At 30.9% G+C, this 18,972-nt stretch overlaps 2 protein-coding genes and 1 long non-coding RNA gene across 4 annotated transcripts; all 3 read left to right on the plus strand.

Annotated features, from left to right (window-relative positions):
- Positions 1-2,021: 2,021 nt before the first annotated feature.
- On the plus strand, positions 2,022-3,424 carry LOC102664870 (polycomb group protein VERNALIZATION 2). Its single transcript, XM_014771374.3, has 3 exons — positions 2,022-2,076; positions 2,178-2,299; positions 3,105-3,424. The coding sequence occupies exons 1-3, from the start codon at positions 2,024-2,026 to the stop codon at positions 3,422-3,424; spliced, it is 495 nt and encodes a 164-aa protein (XP_014626860.2). The 5' UTR covers positions 2,022-2,023.
- A 2,263-nt stretch (positions 3,425-5,687) lies between these two features.
- LOC121174141 (uncharacterized) lies at positions 5,688-6,620 on the plus strand. Its single transcript, XM_041012746.1, has 2 exons — positions 5,688-6,028; positions 6,215-6,620. The coding sequence occupies exons 1-2, from the start codon at positions 5,838-5,840 to the stop codon at positions 6,384-6,386; spliced, it is 363 nt and encodes a 120-aa protein (XP_040868680.1). The 5' UTR covers positions 5,688-5,837; the 3' UTR covers positions 6,387-6,620.
- A 6,908-nt stretch (positions 6,621-13,528) lies between these two features.
- Positions 13,529-15,652, plus strand: LOC102660084 (uncharacterized). 2 transcript variants are annotated; one of them, XR_001386392.2, is made up of 4 exons: positions 13,529-13,742; positions 13,821-14,000; positions 14,117-14,278; positions 14,704-15,652. It is a non-coding gene; the product is annotated as an uncharacterized lncRNA (long non-coding RNA). The 2 variants fall into 2 exon arrangements; XR_420050.3 differs by having other exon boundaries at positions 13,548-13,742; positions 14,117-15,652.
- The last annotated feature ends 3,320 nt before the right edge of the window (positions 15,653-18,972 follow it).

Below are 18,972 nucleotides of genomic sequence, written 5' to 3' on the forward strand. Positions count from 1 at the left end.
TTTCAGCCTAATTGGCTAATTATGTACAGAAAATAAAGGGGAATTAATTACTATGAAATCAAATATTGTAGCACAATCTCAGCTTATATCTGAAAATCTCAATGCAATGCTATCATAACCTCAACAATCCTATTGTAATCTCAATATTCCCCCCCAACTCGATGCTTATAATTCATATTCATCTATCTTGATACATATGATATCCTCTGTCCACAAAGAGATTTAGTGAAGATCTGCTGGTTAATCAATAGAATAGAACCAACAAATTGTGTAGTGACAGTCAATCTAAATGCACATGTGCAAGGATGCCTGATTATCACCTATGGTATTCATAGGGCCTACTTTACAAAATTTAGCTCTTGGAAGAGTTGCTTCAGCCCTATGAGTTCACATGTGATGAGGGCCATGGCTTAGTATACCTTTGAATAGATGGCTACAACATTATGCTTTTTACTCTTCCATGAAGTGAAATTACATCTATTAAGAACACAGTAACCTGAAGTAGATCGACTGTTAGTCGGGCAACTTACCTAATTTGCATCAATATATGAAATAAAATCAGAATGACTTCAGGTTTCTAACCACGACATCCCAATGAGCATCACTAGGAGAATTAAGAAATTGAATAACCTTTCAATGGACATGACATAAGAGATTAAGACTGGATGTGAGTCACTTGAACTTTCAACGGGAGGTTCCTTGACTAGCATGGGACCTAGACAATGCTGATAAGTTATGAGAAGAGGTGGATTAGGAGGAGACTATAACAGAGGAGACCCTTCTAGAACAGGGAGGAATTAAAGAAGCAAGACAAGGAATAAGCAATACCTAAGAGGCTTCCTCAGCCTTGGTTAAGTGATCATAATATTTGGCCACAAAACCAATCTTAACAACTGTGACCCAATACAAATAGTTCCTACCATTAAGCTTTTTCAACATTTAGGTAGGATTGGAAGAAAAAATAAAGGACACAGGGGCCTTTGTTTGAGGACCCAATACTGCTGGATTCATTGTCTGGCATGGGATCCATGATAGACAAGAAAACTCTAGAAAGAGGGTATTGGCACAAATGCAGATTTTGTGCAACTGTTCCCCCAGAACTAACTGGGAAGTCATCAACAAACAGAGTGACACCAATGGCAAGGCTAACAGCTGCACATGGTGTACACATGCTGGAAAAACTCCTCCAGCAAAAATGCACATAAACATGTGAACAGTGATTGTGCTTCAGGAACAAGCTGATTTAATCGCCTAGAGGTGGTTGGGATGGTCACTGGAACTTCATGGGCCTGATGAACCTCCTATGGTTCCATTGGCTTGTACTGTAGTTTTTAATTTCTTAAATTACATTTTTGAATAATTAATTATTGACTAGGAGTTTACCAATGCAACTGTCTAATTATAGACTGATATATCACATTTGCATGATCAGGACTTGTTAAATGGTGATGGTACTAGGAAGAATTGTGAAAAGAATCTTGGGGAATGTAGTTCCTTTTCCCTTCCTCGAGCTGCCTTTGAACTTTTCTCCAGCATTAAAGCCAGCATTTTCCAAACTTTTAGTGGAACTCTACTTTCAGGAGCAGTTTCCTCAGTACCTACATTTGAAAAGGAGAATAGATATGCTTATCCAGACAAGAAGGATTCGGAAACTTGTGACCTCTTTAATTGTTTTGCTTAAGAGGGTAAAACTTAGGTTCTCTCGTTTCCAATCAATTATGTTGTGTGTAGGCTAATCTGACTTTAATATAGGATATACATCTTATGCTTGGATCATGTTTGTCAAATAAACTTTTTATCCCACAGCAAAAGGTGCCAGTTCCCCAAAGACCTAGCAGGATAGCATTAATCTGATGTGCCTGGCAATATTCAACAAAACATTTGTCTTGTGTGTGTCTGTCTTTTTAAAGATTAGGAGATGAAAATTCCTTTTCCTGAAGAATATAATATTTGAATTCTCTTCTTCAGTTGAAATGTATGGATTTGTTTATAATATTTATTTTCTTAACACCTATCTATCTGCATGAAGAATGTTGCTGATGGAGTAATTCCACAATCGCAAACCTTCTTCTTCTGGTTGGTTGTGCATATTTTATTTAAAGAAGTCACTAACTAATTCATTTAATTCTGAGCAAGATTACCAACTTTAAATTACTCATTAACAACAACCTGTACAGTTCAAGACCTCGAAAACGTAGAAGAAAGGACTCTGTTCAAATTGAAAAACGCACCAATGTAAAATTCCTGGAGTTGGACTCACCAGAAGGCATACATAATGGATTTCTACAAAAAGATGATGGTAGGAATCGTATGTTGATGCCTGCTGTGACTATAAGTTGAAACAATATTTAGGAACATTTTCTCCTAAAACACCTAAAATTCCCTTAAATGCATTGAAGGTTTATTTGTCTTTAAAACATGCTATAGAAGTGACTCTTTTTTTCTTTTGTAAATAAATCGTAAAAATGAAAAGAAAAGTGAGAGATTCAATAATATTTGGTCCTAAACTGTAAAACAGAGAAAGACTATGTGGACACTGTTGGTGGATTTTTTGCAAAGAAAATAAATGTGGCAGAGGCAAATGGCCTCTTTATCAGTTTTAACAAAATCATTAACAGCTATAGTTTTTCTTCAATCTTCATGGGTTGAAAGGGTAATATGTAATTCTGATACATGATGGTGGAAAACTTTAATTTCTTGATATACTAAAATTAATTAGGACAAAAACTTTAAGGAGGTAAAGTGTATTTCACCCTTTTTTCTGTTGCTGTTAGGATACCTCCTGATCCTTGTGTTTGTTTCTGCTCTTATGATATGTTTTCATTTATCAAACACACACACAAACACGCTTGGAATGGATGACTAAGTTGATGCCTTAATATAATCTTTTATTTAGATGCACAAAGGGCTTCATGCCCTGGAAAACTCCTAGAATCTCCCTTTCAAAATAAAAGGGTGCAAATTGATGGATTATTTTTACTGCAGTAAATAGGGGGAGGGGCAAATACATACTTTTTCCAGTTTGTTAATTACGAGTAATGTCTATATAATTCTTTGGTTTATATATTCTGTGGGATGGACTGAAATTCTAAAGTTATTTGTAGATATCTTATCCTGCAAAGGAGAGAATGTGTCTAGAACATCTCGTAGTGAGAAGATTTTGCCTAGTGGAAGAAATGACGGAGGAAAATTTGGTCCTGATCATCCTGGCACCATGGACAACCTGGAGCATGTGGAATCCAATTTCAACATTCCAGGTGTTTCAATTGCCATGCCCCAATCTTCTGTGGACCCTGAATGTAGTAAATCAATATGTAAAAGTGATCCTGCTCTGCCTGCTAAAACAAAGAAGCTAAGCATGGATCAATCAGACTCAAGAAAGTATGTTCATAAAACCTTTTTGCTTCTTATCTTTGATTTTTGAAAATATAAACTTCAGTTGAAAATGAAGACTCAACTATTTTTGAGTTATTTACTAGAGAAATGTTAGGAAGGCAGTCTCAAACACTCGTTTTTTAACACACTTTTTTTTATTGGTTGAAATTTATTGAAAGTCACAATTGTGTGGTTTCTACATCATATTTAATGAATCTCTTTCAAGATTTTGTGGTTTTCAATAAATTATAACCAATAGAACAAAGTGTGTTCCTAGCACTCCTGTCTTTAATATTTATATTTATTTCTATTGTTCTTTTAGTATCTGTTTTATAAATAAGTAGTTTCTATGTCATGTGGGGTATAATAAATATAGTTTCTGCTAGGAGTGTGGTAATATTGTGAAATATCAAGTTGTATTTATTAAAGTTTTAAGAACAATTTAATTGAATGATATGAAATAATACAAAGTCAAATACCTCTGTATGGATGTTTGAGTTGTAGAATATCTGAATTGTATTTCTGTCATTTGTGATTCAAATTTCATTGCTTATGCAAATGCATCATTACTGTTATCATTGCCAATGTGGCATCTGTGATCAGATTTTATTATTTTTAAGAATGTCTTTTATACTTTCTATCACCATGAAATTTGATTAATTTGAGAGGAATGTAATACCCATGACTTTTTTTTTTAATTATAATCTTTCTCATAAATGTCCTGATTTGAGCATTTTGATTCAGTTTTTTAATTCAAAATTGTTTTCCAGCCGAATGCTTCTGCAGAAGAGACTTTTCTTTCACTCACACAGAGTCCAGGTGATTAGTTATCTTAGATCTATGAATTTTTTTTATTTGTATATGTGCTTCATAATCTGCTTGATGTATGGAATATTTTATGTATAAGTTAATTGCTAAAAGTGAATCTCTGGCTTTTGTGTTTTTTAAATGTAGAAACCTTTGATTTTAATGTTAAACAACTATCTATCATGCATAAATTTGGTACTAGACCGCCAATCCTCATTGTATTTAATGCTTTTGGAAACTTGATCTTAAATAAACAAGAGTATATTTACTAATAGGCTGTTGTCTTTCTTATCTCCTAATTATGGAGACACTGATAAATCTTCTGCTGAAATTATAGAGATTTTAGGTAGGGGAGGAGAAAGTGAAAATAGGCTAGTGAATAATCTGAAATTGATATTGATTTGATATATATACAAAATATATTGGCCCTTATTCTATCAACAAGAAATAAGTCTTGAAATATGGAAAGCACTCTTAAAAGATCTTCCAAGGTACTTAAATATTCTAAGATACAATAATGAATTTTTAAAATATTTTAACAATTTGGTTAAGCTTTTTTTCTTTTTTCTCATTTGTATTTCCTCTGCCTCCTCTGCCCTTTCTCTTGGCTAATTTGTATGTTGTTAATGGACACTTTATCTTCCTCAACATCTCTTCATATCTCTTCTTACCTTCAGATAATTTCCCCCCTTTAAAAATTGCCATCAGTAGCTTAAAAACCCTGTACGAGTTAGTTTTAGAAAGAGACCGTGAGGTAGTTATATGCAGATTAGAGTGAGGAGGGTATCAAACTTGTATCTGTGAATGATTGGGCTGATTTCTCATTTAACCTTACATGATGGAAAGTTAATAGATATGTAGTGATCTTGAAATTAATGTCTGCACTCATGTGTTGGACATAGTCAAGAGAGATTAGTGATTATTTAATCGTATTCAGCCTGTGCAATTTTCTATATTTGTTGGAACACAATAGCAAACAATGCATGTAACATAATATCATAAGAAATTAATGTAACCCACATGGACATGAATTCAGAAAAGTAAAAGTATACGCTTAACCTAACCTTTAATTCCTTAACTCATGTTCCTGTTTCAAGCTATGTTTATCTAGTTTATTGTATTTTTCAAGTTATGAACTTCATGGATGGGAAAGAGAGCTAGAGAGGGAACAATATGAAATATAATGCAGTACTAGATCTTAGAATTTGCAGGATTATGAAAAGTTTCATAATTCAACTTATGTTCTTCAACTTTTATAAAAAAAAAAAAACTCTCTCGCTCTACTTCTCCAAAAGCTGAGATGTATAAATTAATTTTATCTGATTTGAGAAGTTTACTTCATTTTTCTTCTTCTTCCATAAGTGGTTATTAACAAGTTTATTTACAATTGTAAGAATTGTTTTTAGCTTATTAGTTATAGGTCTGATCACTCAGTTCCAACTGTAATACCTATATGTCATGCAGATGGGAGTGGATAGGTTGAACCTTTTTGGTTGGTACCTGGTAGTTTGATTTTATAGTTTTGAGGATTCAATTTGGTGTGACTGATTTTTTTGTGAACTTTTTATGTTTCAGTAAATGCAACAACTTTAAGAAAGATTAGGTACTGGGTATCTTGTATTCCAACTCAATAAGATAGTGGGGAGGAAAGAGATATGCCCGTCGCTAGCAAAACCAGAAATATGCTTGAAGGTTTGGTAAAAGAAGGATCATTGAAATGGTTGCTTGGCAAGAAGAGTTACTTTGGTGAAGAATTTGAAGAGATGGAAAATTCTCCTTCTGCTGGGAAGAACTTTATACGAGAGCTCTCTCCTGTTGCAAACCTAGTTGTTCGTAGATGCTCAAAGTAAGTGCATTTTTGTACATCTTAGCATGTTTTCTTGGAAATTATTGCTTCATAATCAGTTTTCAATTTTCAGTCTTGTTGGATTTAGTTTATTTGGTATATTGGACCTTTCACTCCTTTTTGTTTGACACAATGGGTCATACTTTTGATTGGAAATTCAACTGTAATATAAAACAAATAATGCAGAATCCTTAGGACCTCTGCAAGTGATCTTCTGGAGAGCTTCAATCAAGAGGCTTCTGATTCTATGAAGCATCCATCACGATATGCGAGGAACTTTTTGGAATATTGTTGTTTCAAAACCCGGTTAGGACTTATCTTCGAAGACCATGGAAGCAATATTCAAGAACAATTTTAATGAAGACTTATCTTGATGGCTTTATCAATCCTCAAGGTTCGATGGAATGGAGTGGTAACTTTGCATTGAACACACTTTATTATGCAGAGTACATTGAACAGCTACAAGTTCTTTTTTCCTTTTGGCTTCAAGCTTGACTGGTCTTTAACTCAAGAAGAAAAAAATGCTTTAATATTTACCTTGTTGATCATTTTATCCAGCATATACTTTTCACTTTTTATCAATTAGTAAGCCATTTTGATTCCTGTATACAATTTGTATTTTATTCTTTAGTGTTGACTCTTGACTCATTTTTTTTATTCTAATTGTTGTTTCTCCATTATACTTCTGCTTTTTAAAAATTCTCATAGATACATTAATTAAAAAAAAAAGCCAATGCAATACCTTAAAAAAAAAGGCAAAAAAAAAAGTCAAGCAAAAAATAAATAAAAAAAGATTAAAAAAAAAGCAATACTACGACGGTTATTGTATAACCGTCTTAGTATGTTACACCTACTACGCCGGTAATTTTATAACCGGCATAAAAATTCATTTTCGCATGTCATATACAACGACGGTTCGTGGCAACCGTCGTAAAATACGTATACATACAAGGACGGTTTGATGGCAACCGTCGTAAACCGCATATACATACAAAGACGGTTTTATGGCAACCGTCGTAAAACGCATATACATATAAGGACGGTTTAATGGCAACTGTCGTAAACCGCATATACATACAAAGACGGTTTTATGCCAACCGTCGTAAAACGCGTATACATATAAGGACGGTTTTATGGAAACCGTCGTAAAAAATATTATTTAAAACGACGGTTTAGAAGACCGTCTTTAAAATACTTGCACCTTTTACGACGGCGGCTATTACGACGGTTCAAAACTGACGTTAAAATAATTACTTAACCGACTTAAAATGTCGTTTTTGCAGTAGTGAGAAATCTATTGGATTCCAAGAGCATGGCATTCACTTAAATCTTCAAAAAATAATATCAATGTCACTTTTCTTTAAAAAAAACAAATAGTGATCATGTGTAAGGATGTAAATTTTTTTAAAAACAGAATTCAATTTTTTTATTTTAAAATTAAATAATTACATAATTAGTATAATTTTTAAACATATCTTTTAATTAAAAATACTTAAATAAACATAAACTAATTGACCTAGATAGATCATATATTCATATATTTTACTTATAGATTTGATTTTATTCTAATTGTTTGGTATTCCCGCTAGGTTTTTAATATGTCTGATTAATATTAATTGTAGAAAGAGAAACAAAATTTCACACTAACAGCTATCAACATTAATAATAGATATTTTCAAAAATTTCTTCTCCTTTTTCAGTACTGCGTGCACATGGCTTGGGTTTTTTTTATATTATTTTAATAATTGATTAATTTAATAATTATATAAGATATAATTGATTATTGTAATATCAATTAAGTGAAATAATAAGTTTTATTTTAGATATGTTAAGGAAAAAAACTTCACAATATATATATATATATATATATATATATATATATATATATATATATATATATATATAAACTTCACAAAAAAGCATAAAAAGTAAAATGAAACCTAGATGGAGTACCAAACAAATAAAAACATAAGCAAAATACGTAAATCAAAATTTAAGCAATAATATCTAAGTCTTAATGGCAACAAAAAAAAATCAAACTTGAATCCTAGTGCAACCCTAATAAGTAAGTAAAAAGAGTCTAGCTATTAGTAAAATTCCTCATATGAAAAATAATAATCAAATTCAAACAAACTTAATTTTATCTATAAAATTTTCATATTTTTTAATTTTTCTTCTCTTTTTTAATACTTACTTTTCCTTTTGTCATTACATTGTTGATCATTTTATTTTCTTTTATATCACATTCTTTTTTAATGATGTATTTTTTATTTTACTCAAAATAGATATCGATTAGGAGTTAAAGACTAATCCTTAAGATATTGAAATTTGTTTAAAAAACTGATGTTTTTTATGTTTTTCATATACATGATGATTTTAGGAATTAAATCTCTAACTACATAATTAAAGAGTAAGATTATTTTATGTACATAGCCAAAAATAGTGATACACAATTCCCCCGTCTAAATTATAACCTTTTTTTTTACTTTATTAATTAATTGTGTGACTGCCTGATCAATTAAAAAGAAGAACTCCATTCAAGAACTACAATATAATAGAGTGATGCATTTTCCCCTTTTAATTTACCCCACCTCTTTATCAACTTCTATTACAAATGATTCCAGTCAAAAGACTCAAAACAACAAATAAACAATCAAGTTATTCTTTGGTGACAAATACAGGTGCAGACGTGAATGTGATGTCCCAAGTGTCAGTCATATCATAGAAGTGGCAAGGGAATCCAGGTGGAGTTGTCCATTAACATCAAACCACCCCACGGGTTTTTGTTTGCTTGGCAAAAGGAGAAACAAACCTCAGATGAAAATGGTGAAGCGCCATAACTCACTATATATTCTGCCATATTAATTCTTTATATTAATTGGAAGAAATATTAATAGTTGCAAATCAACATTCTTAATTATATGTTCCGGCAAATATTATAGTGAGCTCAAACTAATGAGAACAATCTTGCAATGCTCTGCTTCAACATATTAGGAATGTAACAAATTTTTGCTAATTCTGCTGTTGACTAATGTGATTAGTGTAGAAAGTAGTTAAGTTTTCTCCCAATTCAGCGTGTATATATTTTTGTAAATCAATGAAAGCTTGATCATTTTTTCAATTGCTCACTTCAATATGGTATCAGAGACAACAAACCAAGACAAAAACGTTGAAATCTAGTGGTTATTGTTATTCATATTAAACATGTTTTTATTGTGCTTCACAGCTTATCAATCAATAATAACTAGAGACAAATACAGCTTAGGTACAACAATAAAAGAACAACCATATGAAGAAATTCTCTAGTGCTGGGATTGAGCTTGGCAATGAATTTCAGATTCTGAAACGCGCTTCTTGTATTGAGCAATGTAAGCTGTGGCTCTCATGTCAATGACAGGATCAGCCACCCCCCAACGACCTTTGTCCTCATCACTAGGCCATGTTTTGGTTCCAGACACCTTTGGCCCTTCATCATAATAAGTGTTGTAATTGCTTCCCCCTCTTTGCTGCTTGTTGGATTTGAAAATGTTGAAAACTGAAAGAAAAGAAGATTTCATTTGCCTGTTTTTGCCACCCATGGTTATGATTGTTGGCTATGAAACACTACAGTGTCACTTTTAGTGACTAGAAATAGGAAGGAACTTGTAGTAGTTGTGGTGTTGGGTTAGAATTTCGAGGCTAGGGGCCTCAATTTATAGTACAAGTTAGGCCACTTTTTTTAAAACTGAGATTAAGTGTGGAGAATCTGATTCAAATCACTGCTTTGATCAGTATTCATGGTCCAATTAAAGCTGACATGGAACATTTGAAACTGTTCCATTTCCATCTTTTGGCAAAGGCACATTTTTTGTGGTCCGCTGGTTTCACTCAGTCATAGGGTTGATCTTGGCTATGTCCCCTTCCTCGTTTGGTCATGAAAAATTAACAATTGTTGGGGTTCCATTTGCCACTTACCGTTTTTCCTCTCTTTGCAAGAAGCATTTTATTGGATCCGCGTGAGTGCATGACTCTGTGCAGTACATGTTCAGTGATTTAATTTGCCTAATATGCATTGACAGCTATTAGAATGTCACTTTTTAACTAGATTTACCAAAGCTGGCAGATTGTGAACATACTTTAACAAACCTATAAAATCTCTAGGGTCTAGATTGATTTGTTATATGTAAGATTTCACTAGACGCCAGTTCTATGACAGCATATAATATATAGAGAGTTTCTACAGTACTTCGAGAAATTTGGAATTATCATGTAAAAATAAAGATCTTAACAACTTTCTTATAAAAGAAATTATATTCATAGATTAATATATACAATGAAGAGAAACGAGAGAAAGATGTGAAGTAAGATAAGACAAACTTCTATGCCATGGTTCAATTAGAAATCATCATTAATATAATTTTTAAAACGGTAGAAGTTAATAAATTTATTATATATAATGTTATGGATAGTAATATAAAACTTTTATATTATCATGCATAATCTTTTTTTTCTATCTAATAAAAAATAATTTATGCAGTGATGTTATAATTTTTTTACATTATCATTCAATTAATGATCATTATGTATGTCAAGTTTATAGAATTTTATAAAAAAATATTTAATAAATTTTATCCCTATTATAATTTTTTATTTATTAGCGGTATAAAAACCATCCATATACAATCCATGCACAAAAATTAAACTTGATGGTATCTCTTCTTGTAGTGTAGGAATGACATTTGCCTGTTAATGGTAGTGCCATGGTAAAACGAACAGTGGAACTCGCTTACTTAAATCAGTTACATGCTTAGGTCAATAACATGACAAAACAACAATAGCTGTAGTGTCCGGAATAATAATGCATAATCGTCTATTAAGGAAGTGAAAATTTAAAGAAAGGTGGTTGGAAGACAACTTTATTAATTGGTTCATGCACAATACAGGAGCGTAAGGCTCAGGCGTTTTCTAAAAAAATTTATGACAAAAGGAGAATCTTTCAAATAAAGTTGATTCTCTATTTGGGTTAAGTTTTTCTCTTGAACTGTAGAAAGTACTTAGTGGCTTTATAGTGGTGGCGCCAGTAAAAACCAAAACCACGATTGCAAGTTTTAACATGCAGAGTACTGATACCAAAAATATCAGATTGTGTTAACAGTAAGCAAGGTACTGCTGTTGCGAGGAAATGAACTTTTCGCTTTTCTTCATCTCATTGCCTTGTGTAGTTGTCTAGTTTGTGGAATCTGTCAAATCACTCAAATGTCTCCATTAAGATATTTATTATTAAGATATTTGTAAGGGACCATGGTTTGGAATACCCATTTGTACATAAAGTTTGAGACATATCAATATTGATTCTTGGGAGGAGATCTTAATTTCCTAAAATGTATTATTGGAGTTGGAGATCTAATTCTTTTATAAGAACCACTAAGATCATATTATTTCTTAAAAAGATATTTTTTTTGTCTATCATGTACGATAATTTCTTTTCTTTTTTATTTCTATCGTACACTCTGATAGTTTCTATTTCTATTTTTATCGTGCATGATAATTTATTATAGTATTATCAAAAAATTTAAATTATATTGATAAATAAATATTTTAATTATTATTAAATTTTGTATTTCTATTTTTTTAAAATTAAAAATATATAATTAATTATTTTTCATTAGAAGAAATTATTTTCAAATAAATATTAGAAGATAGTTCCCTTATATGATTTATAAAAAATGATTTAAGATTCCAAAATAAGATTTATTATTGAAATAAAAAATTGAAGAGATTTTAAAAGTGATTTGATCATACCCTTTAATTAATATTAATATATTCCTTCTTTGCATTGCAACTGCTATAGTTTTAAGTATTTGTCATTATGTTTCCAAGCTGTAATCACACTTAATTAAGCTTTTCAAAATTGTGTTGAACAAAAGAATAATTCGAGTTCTGTGTCCAATATTTGAACTACAAGCTTTGCATAATCCTGACACATGCAAATATATTGACTGGGTTTGATTTTGATTGATGATTAATGCATAAAGTGTAAATCTTTTATATGATCATTTAATTATGCTTTAGTATATCATCAAAAGATTTTTATTTTTTTAATAGTTGTTTACTTAATTATTTTTTATATTATGTCACGAATAATAAATGTATATTACAGTATTTCTTAAAAATTATACTTGTTCAGCATCAGTCTAATAGAATGTTGTCATGTGAATTCTAACATATCTTTTGATCTAAGCAAGAGTATAATTATTTTAAAAGATTTCAATGTTTAAGTGCATGTGACAAGAAATTTCAATGAGTTTTAAGAGTAAGAGAGACTATGATTAATCCATAAAGTTATAAGTTGAGCTGAAAAATCAGAAATTAACTCAATCAAAATTTATAAACTAGTTGATTTAATTGAAATTATTTGATAAGATTAACATGCAAATGTCAGATTAAATGATATATTTAATATTTTTATATTTGAATTTATTTTTAATAGTTTATATGCTTAAAAACTAGGATAATAATTTTTAAATTTTGTATTATAAAAAAATATTAAAGATTTGGTGGCTTACACATATTGTTTAAACTAAAATTTTCATTTTTTTTTCTTTTGAAAAATTAAAATTAAATGAAATAAACTTTATTAGAATTATATTATTTAAAATCATTTTTTTGACATTTAAATACTTTATTAATAAAAATTATTTTTTCTTTATATAATTTTCTTAAACATTTATTTTGATTTATTTATACAAGAATAACATAAATGTATATGTTTCTCACTTGCATAATTAAGAAACATGATACACACCAAATCTTCTATTTAAAATTAATCATATATATATATATATATATATATATATATATATATATATATATATATTTAAAATTCTATTTAAATTAGCTCATATAATTAAAAAAATATAAAAACAATTAATCAAATAATTGTAAAGTTAATATAATTTAAATAATTTTTAATCTTAAAGAATGATGTAACGATGTCAATTAACTGTCATGTGCGTTAAAAATAATAAATTAAATAAAAGGAATTTAAGGATTTTTAATTTGAATAAAAAATAAAATAATAAGAATAAAAATTAAAAAATAAAAAGTAAATAACTTTTAAACTAATTTATTTTCCATAAGCTATTTCAAGTAATTTACCAAAATAAACTACCTGAGATAGTTTAAGAAAAATAAATTACTAAGTTAATATATCAAAGAAGATTATTTTAATTAAAGTAATTTATAAGCCAGTAAAAAAATATACAAATTCCCCGTAAGTCTTACCAAACATATAAAATTAGCTTTCTTTTTTTTTCTTTTGATATTTGGTGTCATATTTCAAGGGTGGTGTTAGTCTGCATGCATCTATCTTTATCTTGCTCTTAGGGGATCATTATGAGATATTTTTTTGACAAGAAAGGTATCTACTACAAAAACTATTTTTTACATTGCTGGATCCGAACTGTTTAGAGAAAAACAATGTCAAATAAAATGTGGTGGTATCTCGGTAAATAATAACAAAAATCTGGCATTGGTAAATAAAATCGATGTTGAAAGAGTTATAGAACATTGACTTAGTTAATAGCCGAAGTTCGGCTATTTTGCATCGTTTTTAAAAAACCGTCCTTGAAGGACAAATAAAAACCTTCTCTCTCGAGCCCTATCTGTAAATCTCCCTCCCAACAGCCTCTCCTTCAAATCTTGGTTCCTCTCTCGCCTTTCAACTTCCGTCGAGGTAAGAACCCCTCTCTTTCGCCCCTTCTCATTCTTCTTCTTATGGGTTAATGTTTTTGTTTTATTTTGTAAATTGAAGGTGCGAAACAACCAATTGAAGCTGGTGTTCGTGTCATTGGTCAGATGTGCATGTTTCTCATAACATCGACGCGCTTTTGGACCAAGATAAACATCAGCACTATTTTCCTGGCCCTGCCAAATGGGAGCTTTGCCTTGCCACCAAACAAGCTCTGCAGTTACTTCAGGACAACTATCTCGAGTGTGTTGCTAAACATGCTCTTTTCTTTTTTCTGTTTTTTTTTTTTTTTTGCTATCTCTTCACTTGTTAAAGGGGAGTAGGAAATTAATTAATGTGATTGAATCCTTATCCTGCAGGTGTCCCGTGATGGTATAGCATGATCAATCCCTTCTTGACTCAGAGGACCAAAAACAAATTTGCTTTTCCTGGACCACCCAGGTCATCGATACTCTTTTCTAAAATGTTTATTTGATCGCAAAGCCATCCCAAACTGGATGCCCTTTATTTCTTCTGTTAAGGTGTGTGCTTGCTTTCCTTCTCACCCTCTATTCTAAGGATCAGTTTTCTTAAATTACAGAAATCGGGTCTTGTGAGGGAGGGGGGAAATGAAGTCCCTTAGTTGTTCACATTGCTTAAAACATTTACTCATGTTTTTCTTAGCATCATAAAATATCTGGGTATATTATGGAACCTAGTAAATTGCAAGGGCCTTTCATAATCAGCAATGATTGTCTACTAAGTTTAACACAGAAGATATGTTGCTTGTTTTTCTTTGCTAAGTCAAACATCTAGCTGGTGTTTTGGAACCTAAGATCCCCTGCCTTTTTGCTAAGGGAAGATAGCCTGACATTAGGATCACGCTCTAGGCATTCTTGCTTTGGATCCAAATGATTTTTTCTCTCTTGCATTTTGATTTTATGCAAATGTTGGACTTGTTTCACAGATATTGCCAGACAAACCTGACCTATCACGATGGTCCTTGAAGTATAAGGCATTTGGTCCTAATATTGAATTCTCTTGGCTTGCTCGTAAAATGCAGGAAAAGATCCCAAACTTAATACTATGCTTTTTTCTCCATAAATTCTCTTTAGTTACAATTGCTATTTGTTATTCATGCTATATCACCTTCTTGCAACCCATTCCAAATCAGAAAATCCACTGGCGATGTATGGAAAAAATCTACGCCTGTGCACTAGCAGTGAACTCTAGGAATGTGAAATGAAATGTTTCTAGAATGATTAAAGAATTCCTCGTTGTATCTTGTTCAAACTATCATATTGTGGTTAGCATGATATGTTTGTACTTATTGTAATAATTTTCCTTTTATCCTCATTGAATTTGCAAGTGTGTCAGATTTGCTTGACTACATTAATCCTAATTATGATACTAAAGGGAGAGATGCAACAACAAAGAGAAGAAGCCAAATAACAAAGGTACAGAGGCATGGAATTTGGCAAAGGTTTTCTTCCACTAGTCAATTGTCTTGGAGATTGGAGGTACAGAGCCACGGAATTTTGTAAAGAAAAAGGGTTCCAATTAGTAGCTGAGTTATGGGTTTCTACTTCAGTGAGTGGATTGGATTAATATTTAAGTTTAAAGTGCATTTTGATTGTGTTTTATTTTCTTAATTTTTCTAATGTTGCATGTTTTGAAAAACTCAAATACTTGTTTTAGAATTTGACAGTTGTTGGAGGTTGTATGGGATATGAATCTCCTTTGACTTTAACTTGTACATAAAACAAAATAAGAAAAGGGGAAACGGGGGGATGCCACTGCACTGATGCCAACTATGAGGGCAGCTGCACGCGTAATTCTTGATAATGTACGTGAGGGAGTGCTCAAGAGGGTATTTGATTTGTGACGCCTTTGAATAATACAATCCTACATATCAATATTATGCATTTATGTCTCTGTGTTAGTGGGCTTGGTGAATAAACATTTCAATAAAAATCACTTTCGACATCGGTTTTAACTGGAACCGATATGAAAGTACCTAGAAAAATGTAATCTCACCTATTTTGATACATATTTGCATCGATTTTAGAAACAACCGATGTCAAAATATTCGTAGAAAGTGTTCGCTTTTCAACAACTTTCATTTAAACATCGGTTCAAATTACTCAAATACCATAGTCACCCCCACACTCTGCCCATGTAGAACTCAAATATTCATCATCCAATACTTGATGCAAATGAACTAAAATCAATATTAATTGATCTGTCTAAATAGGCACAAGTATGAGTAATTTGGAAAAGGGGTGGAATCTAATCAATATCTATATATGCACATACGACGAATACGGTTGTCTTGCTTTACTGCTGGTAGAAGCCAACGGTTAAAGCAGGATTGTGAAAGCAATCGTTCTTATAACTCAGAGAATCTTGCCTTTCAAATATGAACACCTTTGCAATAAAGTTCTGCCCTTTTCTTTCCTAGGTATTTATTTGCAGAAATTCCATTCCTGATGATGCATGGAAAAAGAAAAAACGAATGATAAACCAGTGTACGTATTATATTATACTATACATTATACAGTTTGAGACTCGGAGCATATAAAACCTTGTATAATCTACAATGTTGTGCTGTATAAGCATGATATTTATTCAATAAATTTTCAATAAAATAGAATCGTAATTATTTCGAACTTTATTATTAAAATATATTATTTCACCAATATCTAGTAATGATATTTTTTATATGTTTTTAAATTTTAATTGAAGTTTTATTTAAAGTTATTAATATTCGTATAATACATGTAAAACTTGCTAATATTAAAAAATCAGTTTAAAAATAATTATTTTTTTTATAAAATCTATTTTTCAAAACAAAAGTTTATTTTTATTAAAAACTGAAAAAATAAGTAATAATTTTTTCAAAAACAATTCTAACTAAACGTACATCTGACCCTTGGGCCAAGCCCCAAACGCAGAAAATGGATTTAAAGACGGGAATTGCTTGAGGCACCCAACAATTTTCATATACACCGAAATGGGTATTTTCGGTTATAAATAGCAGGAGGAGTTTTTCATTTCTGCAACATCATTTTTTTTCCGCAAAATCTCCGTCACTTAGTGTATGTTTCTTCCGTTAAGGTCGGTTTCGAAACGTATTTGTTCTTTGGTGGTGTACGTGCGTTGTTCAGGAGTATATGGTGAATTTTAGTCAGTTTTCATCACCGAAGAAGAAGATTTACGTGAAAATTTTTTGAAGAACCTACGGATTGACGGATCTGACTTCTCTGCTGTCCCTTTTCAAGTTTTCTATGTGCTTTCCATCCAAAACGATGTCACATAACAATTGTGTTAATATTTAGGGTTGTGATTCAATTTTAAAAATCATGAAAACGGTATCATTTTGAAGGGGCAGCACAAGGACAACAAAGAAGCCAAACTCACAGATTTGATTCATAGGATTGTCGATCCGTAGGTTTGTAATTTTTTTTTAAATTGTGAATATTTTAAAATAATTTTTGTAATAATTTTAGCAATTGTGTGAATTTTTTTTTAAATAATTTTAGCAATTATAAAAATATTGATTTTGTGATATTATTGTGGTATAAAAAAAATATTGATTTTGTGATATTATTTTATAGTGGTATAAACAAATGTATTTAGTAATTAGATTGTTAAAAAAATTATAATATATATAAACTTTTTTAAAATTACCAAAACTAACATTAGATTGCTTAAATTTTAATTTAGTGATTAATTAAAAATAATTTAATTCATAAACATGACCAAATTAATTATTAAAAGATATTGTTTGTCACTCAATGTTACTTCAACATTGCAAAAAAGTTATGATCAACACATAGTAAAACAACTATTATATAAGAAACTAGTAACTAACAAAGGGATAATATTAGACAAATTATTTGTAGCAAAGCATAGTTAGGGAATTCCTAATAATTAAAAGGAATAATGTTTCAAGTCCTACTAATGTTCAAAGTCGTAATAATGTTCCAAGTCCTAATAATGTTGAATTTAATTCATAAACAGCCAAAATAAAACATGGTTAATGGTTGGATCAAGAAATTCGAAGACAAATTTCATGTTAGCTTTGAAGGACAGGGTTTCACAAAAATATTTCCATCCAGCTTCAATTTTAACTGTCTTTCTCCCGTGGTTGAACACAAGCCGACATTCTACAACGTCCTCCAAATGCAAATGAGTCCAGTCTTTGTCTTTAAGAAAATAATACATGTTGTTTGGAACGTCCTAATATTAAGAATAATGTTATGTCAATAATTTATAAAATTTAAAACTTGGAAGATAAAGAATTGCTGACAACTAAATTAGAAAGTTGCTTACTATACTGTTACAAGTAACTTTGTGCAGAGTGAGATACACCTCGAAAGTAACAGAATTTAACACTTGATGGTATAATGAGTGTCACCTTGGGAATGATTTTGGCAGGTTACTGCTTTTGAATATGGTGAGAAAGAATTCATTTTTACTATAATGAGTTAACGACACTTGATGATCTTCGGTCAGGTGATAAAAATCTCTTAGTGCTATCCACCCTGCTACAATGGTTGGTTTGTCCAAATCTTGGTTGTAGACAACGACATGGAAATTTCCATCTTTGTCAATGAAATGTCATAAACGGTCAAGTATGTCTTTCCACCTCACAGCAAATGACATACTAATTTAACTATAAATCTACATTTGATGTAACAAAATAAGGTTGGTTAGTTACATAAAGTAACAGAATAATGATATGTTAATTAAATCAAAATGAAGATGACCTGGTCCTTGGCATTAACGATGTTTAAAATAATATTTGGTGGAACCGTGACCTTCGACATGATCTTGACCATTTCGCAGCATTCTTCGTGCTCTTCATTTGTTAATTCTGACATAATTAACATTCAAGCATGATATAACAAAATTGGCATTCAATCAACAATCATGATGAATGCCAATTTATTCTTATCAATTGATAGAATTATTAATCTATTAACTTGACATATATTCGAAAGAAACCATTCTTAGCAATTGCCAAAGCTAACTAACTACAGACATGTCACATGTGTGAATAAACGTATCAATATGAAAGGTAAACATTCTTACAAGGTAGAGTCGCAAGAATCGTTTTCAGTCCCTCGTTGAGGGTGCTTAACCGTAATGGTGGTGGAGCAGAGTCTGAATGTCCTGTTTCTTGCTTCATCAATTCTGAAATATATTTGAAATTTTGGTCAGCAATCCGTAA

The sequence above is a fragment of the Glycine max genome, chromosome 19, assembly GCF_000004515.6.
Source record: "Glycine max cultivar Williams 82 chromosome 19, Glycine_max_v4.0, whole genome shotgun sequence".
In the NCBI taxonomy this organism is placed as follows: domain Eukaryota; kingdom Viridiplantae; phylum Streptophyta; class Magnoliopsida; order Fabales; family Fabaceae; genus Glycine; species Glycine max.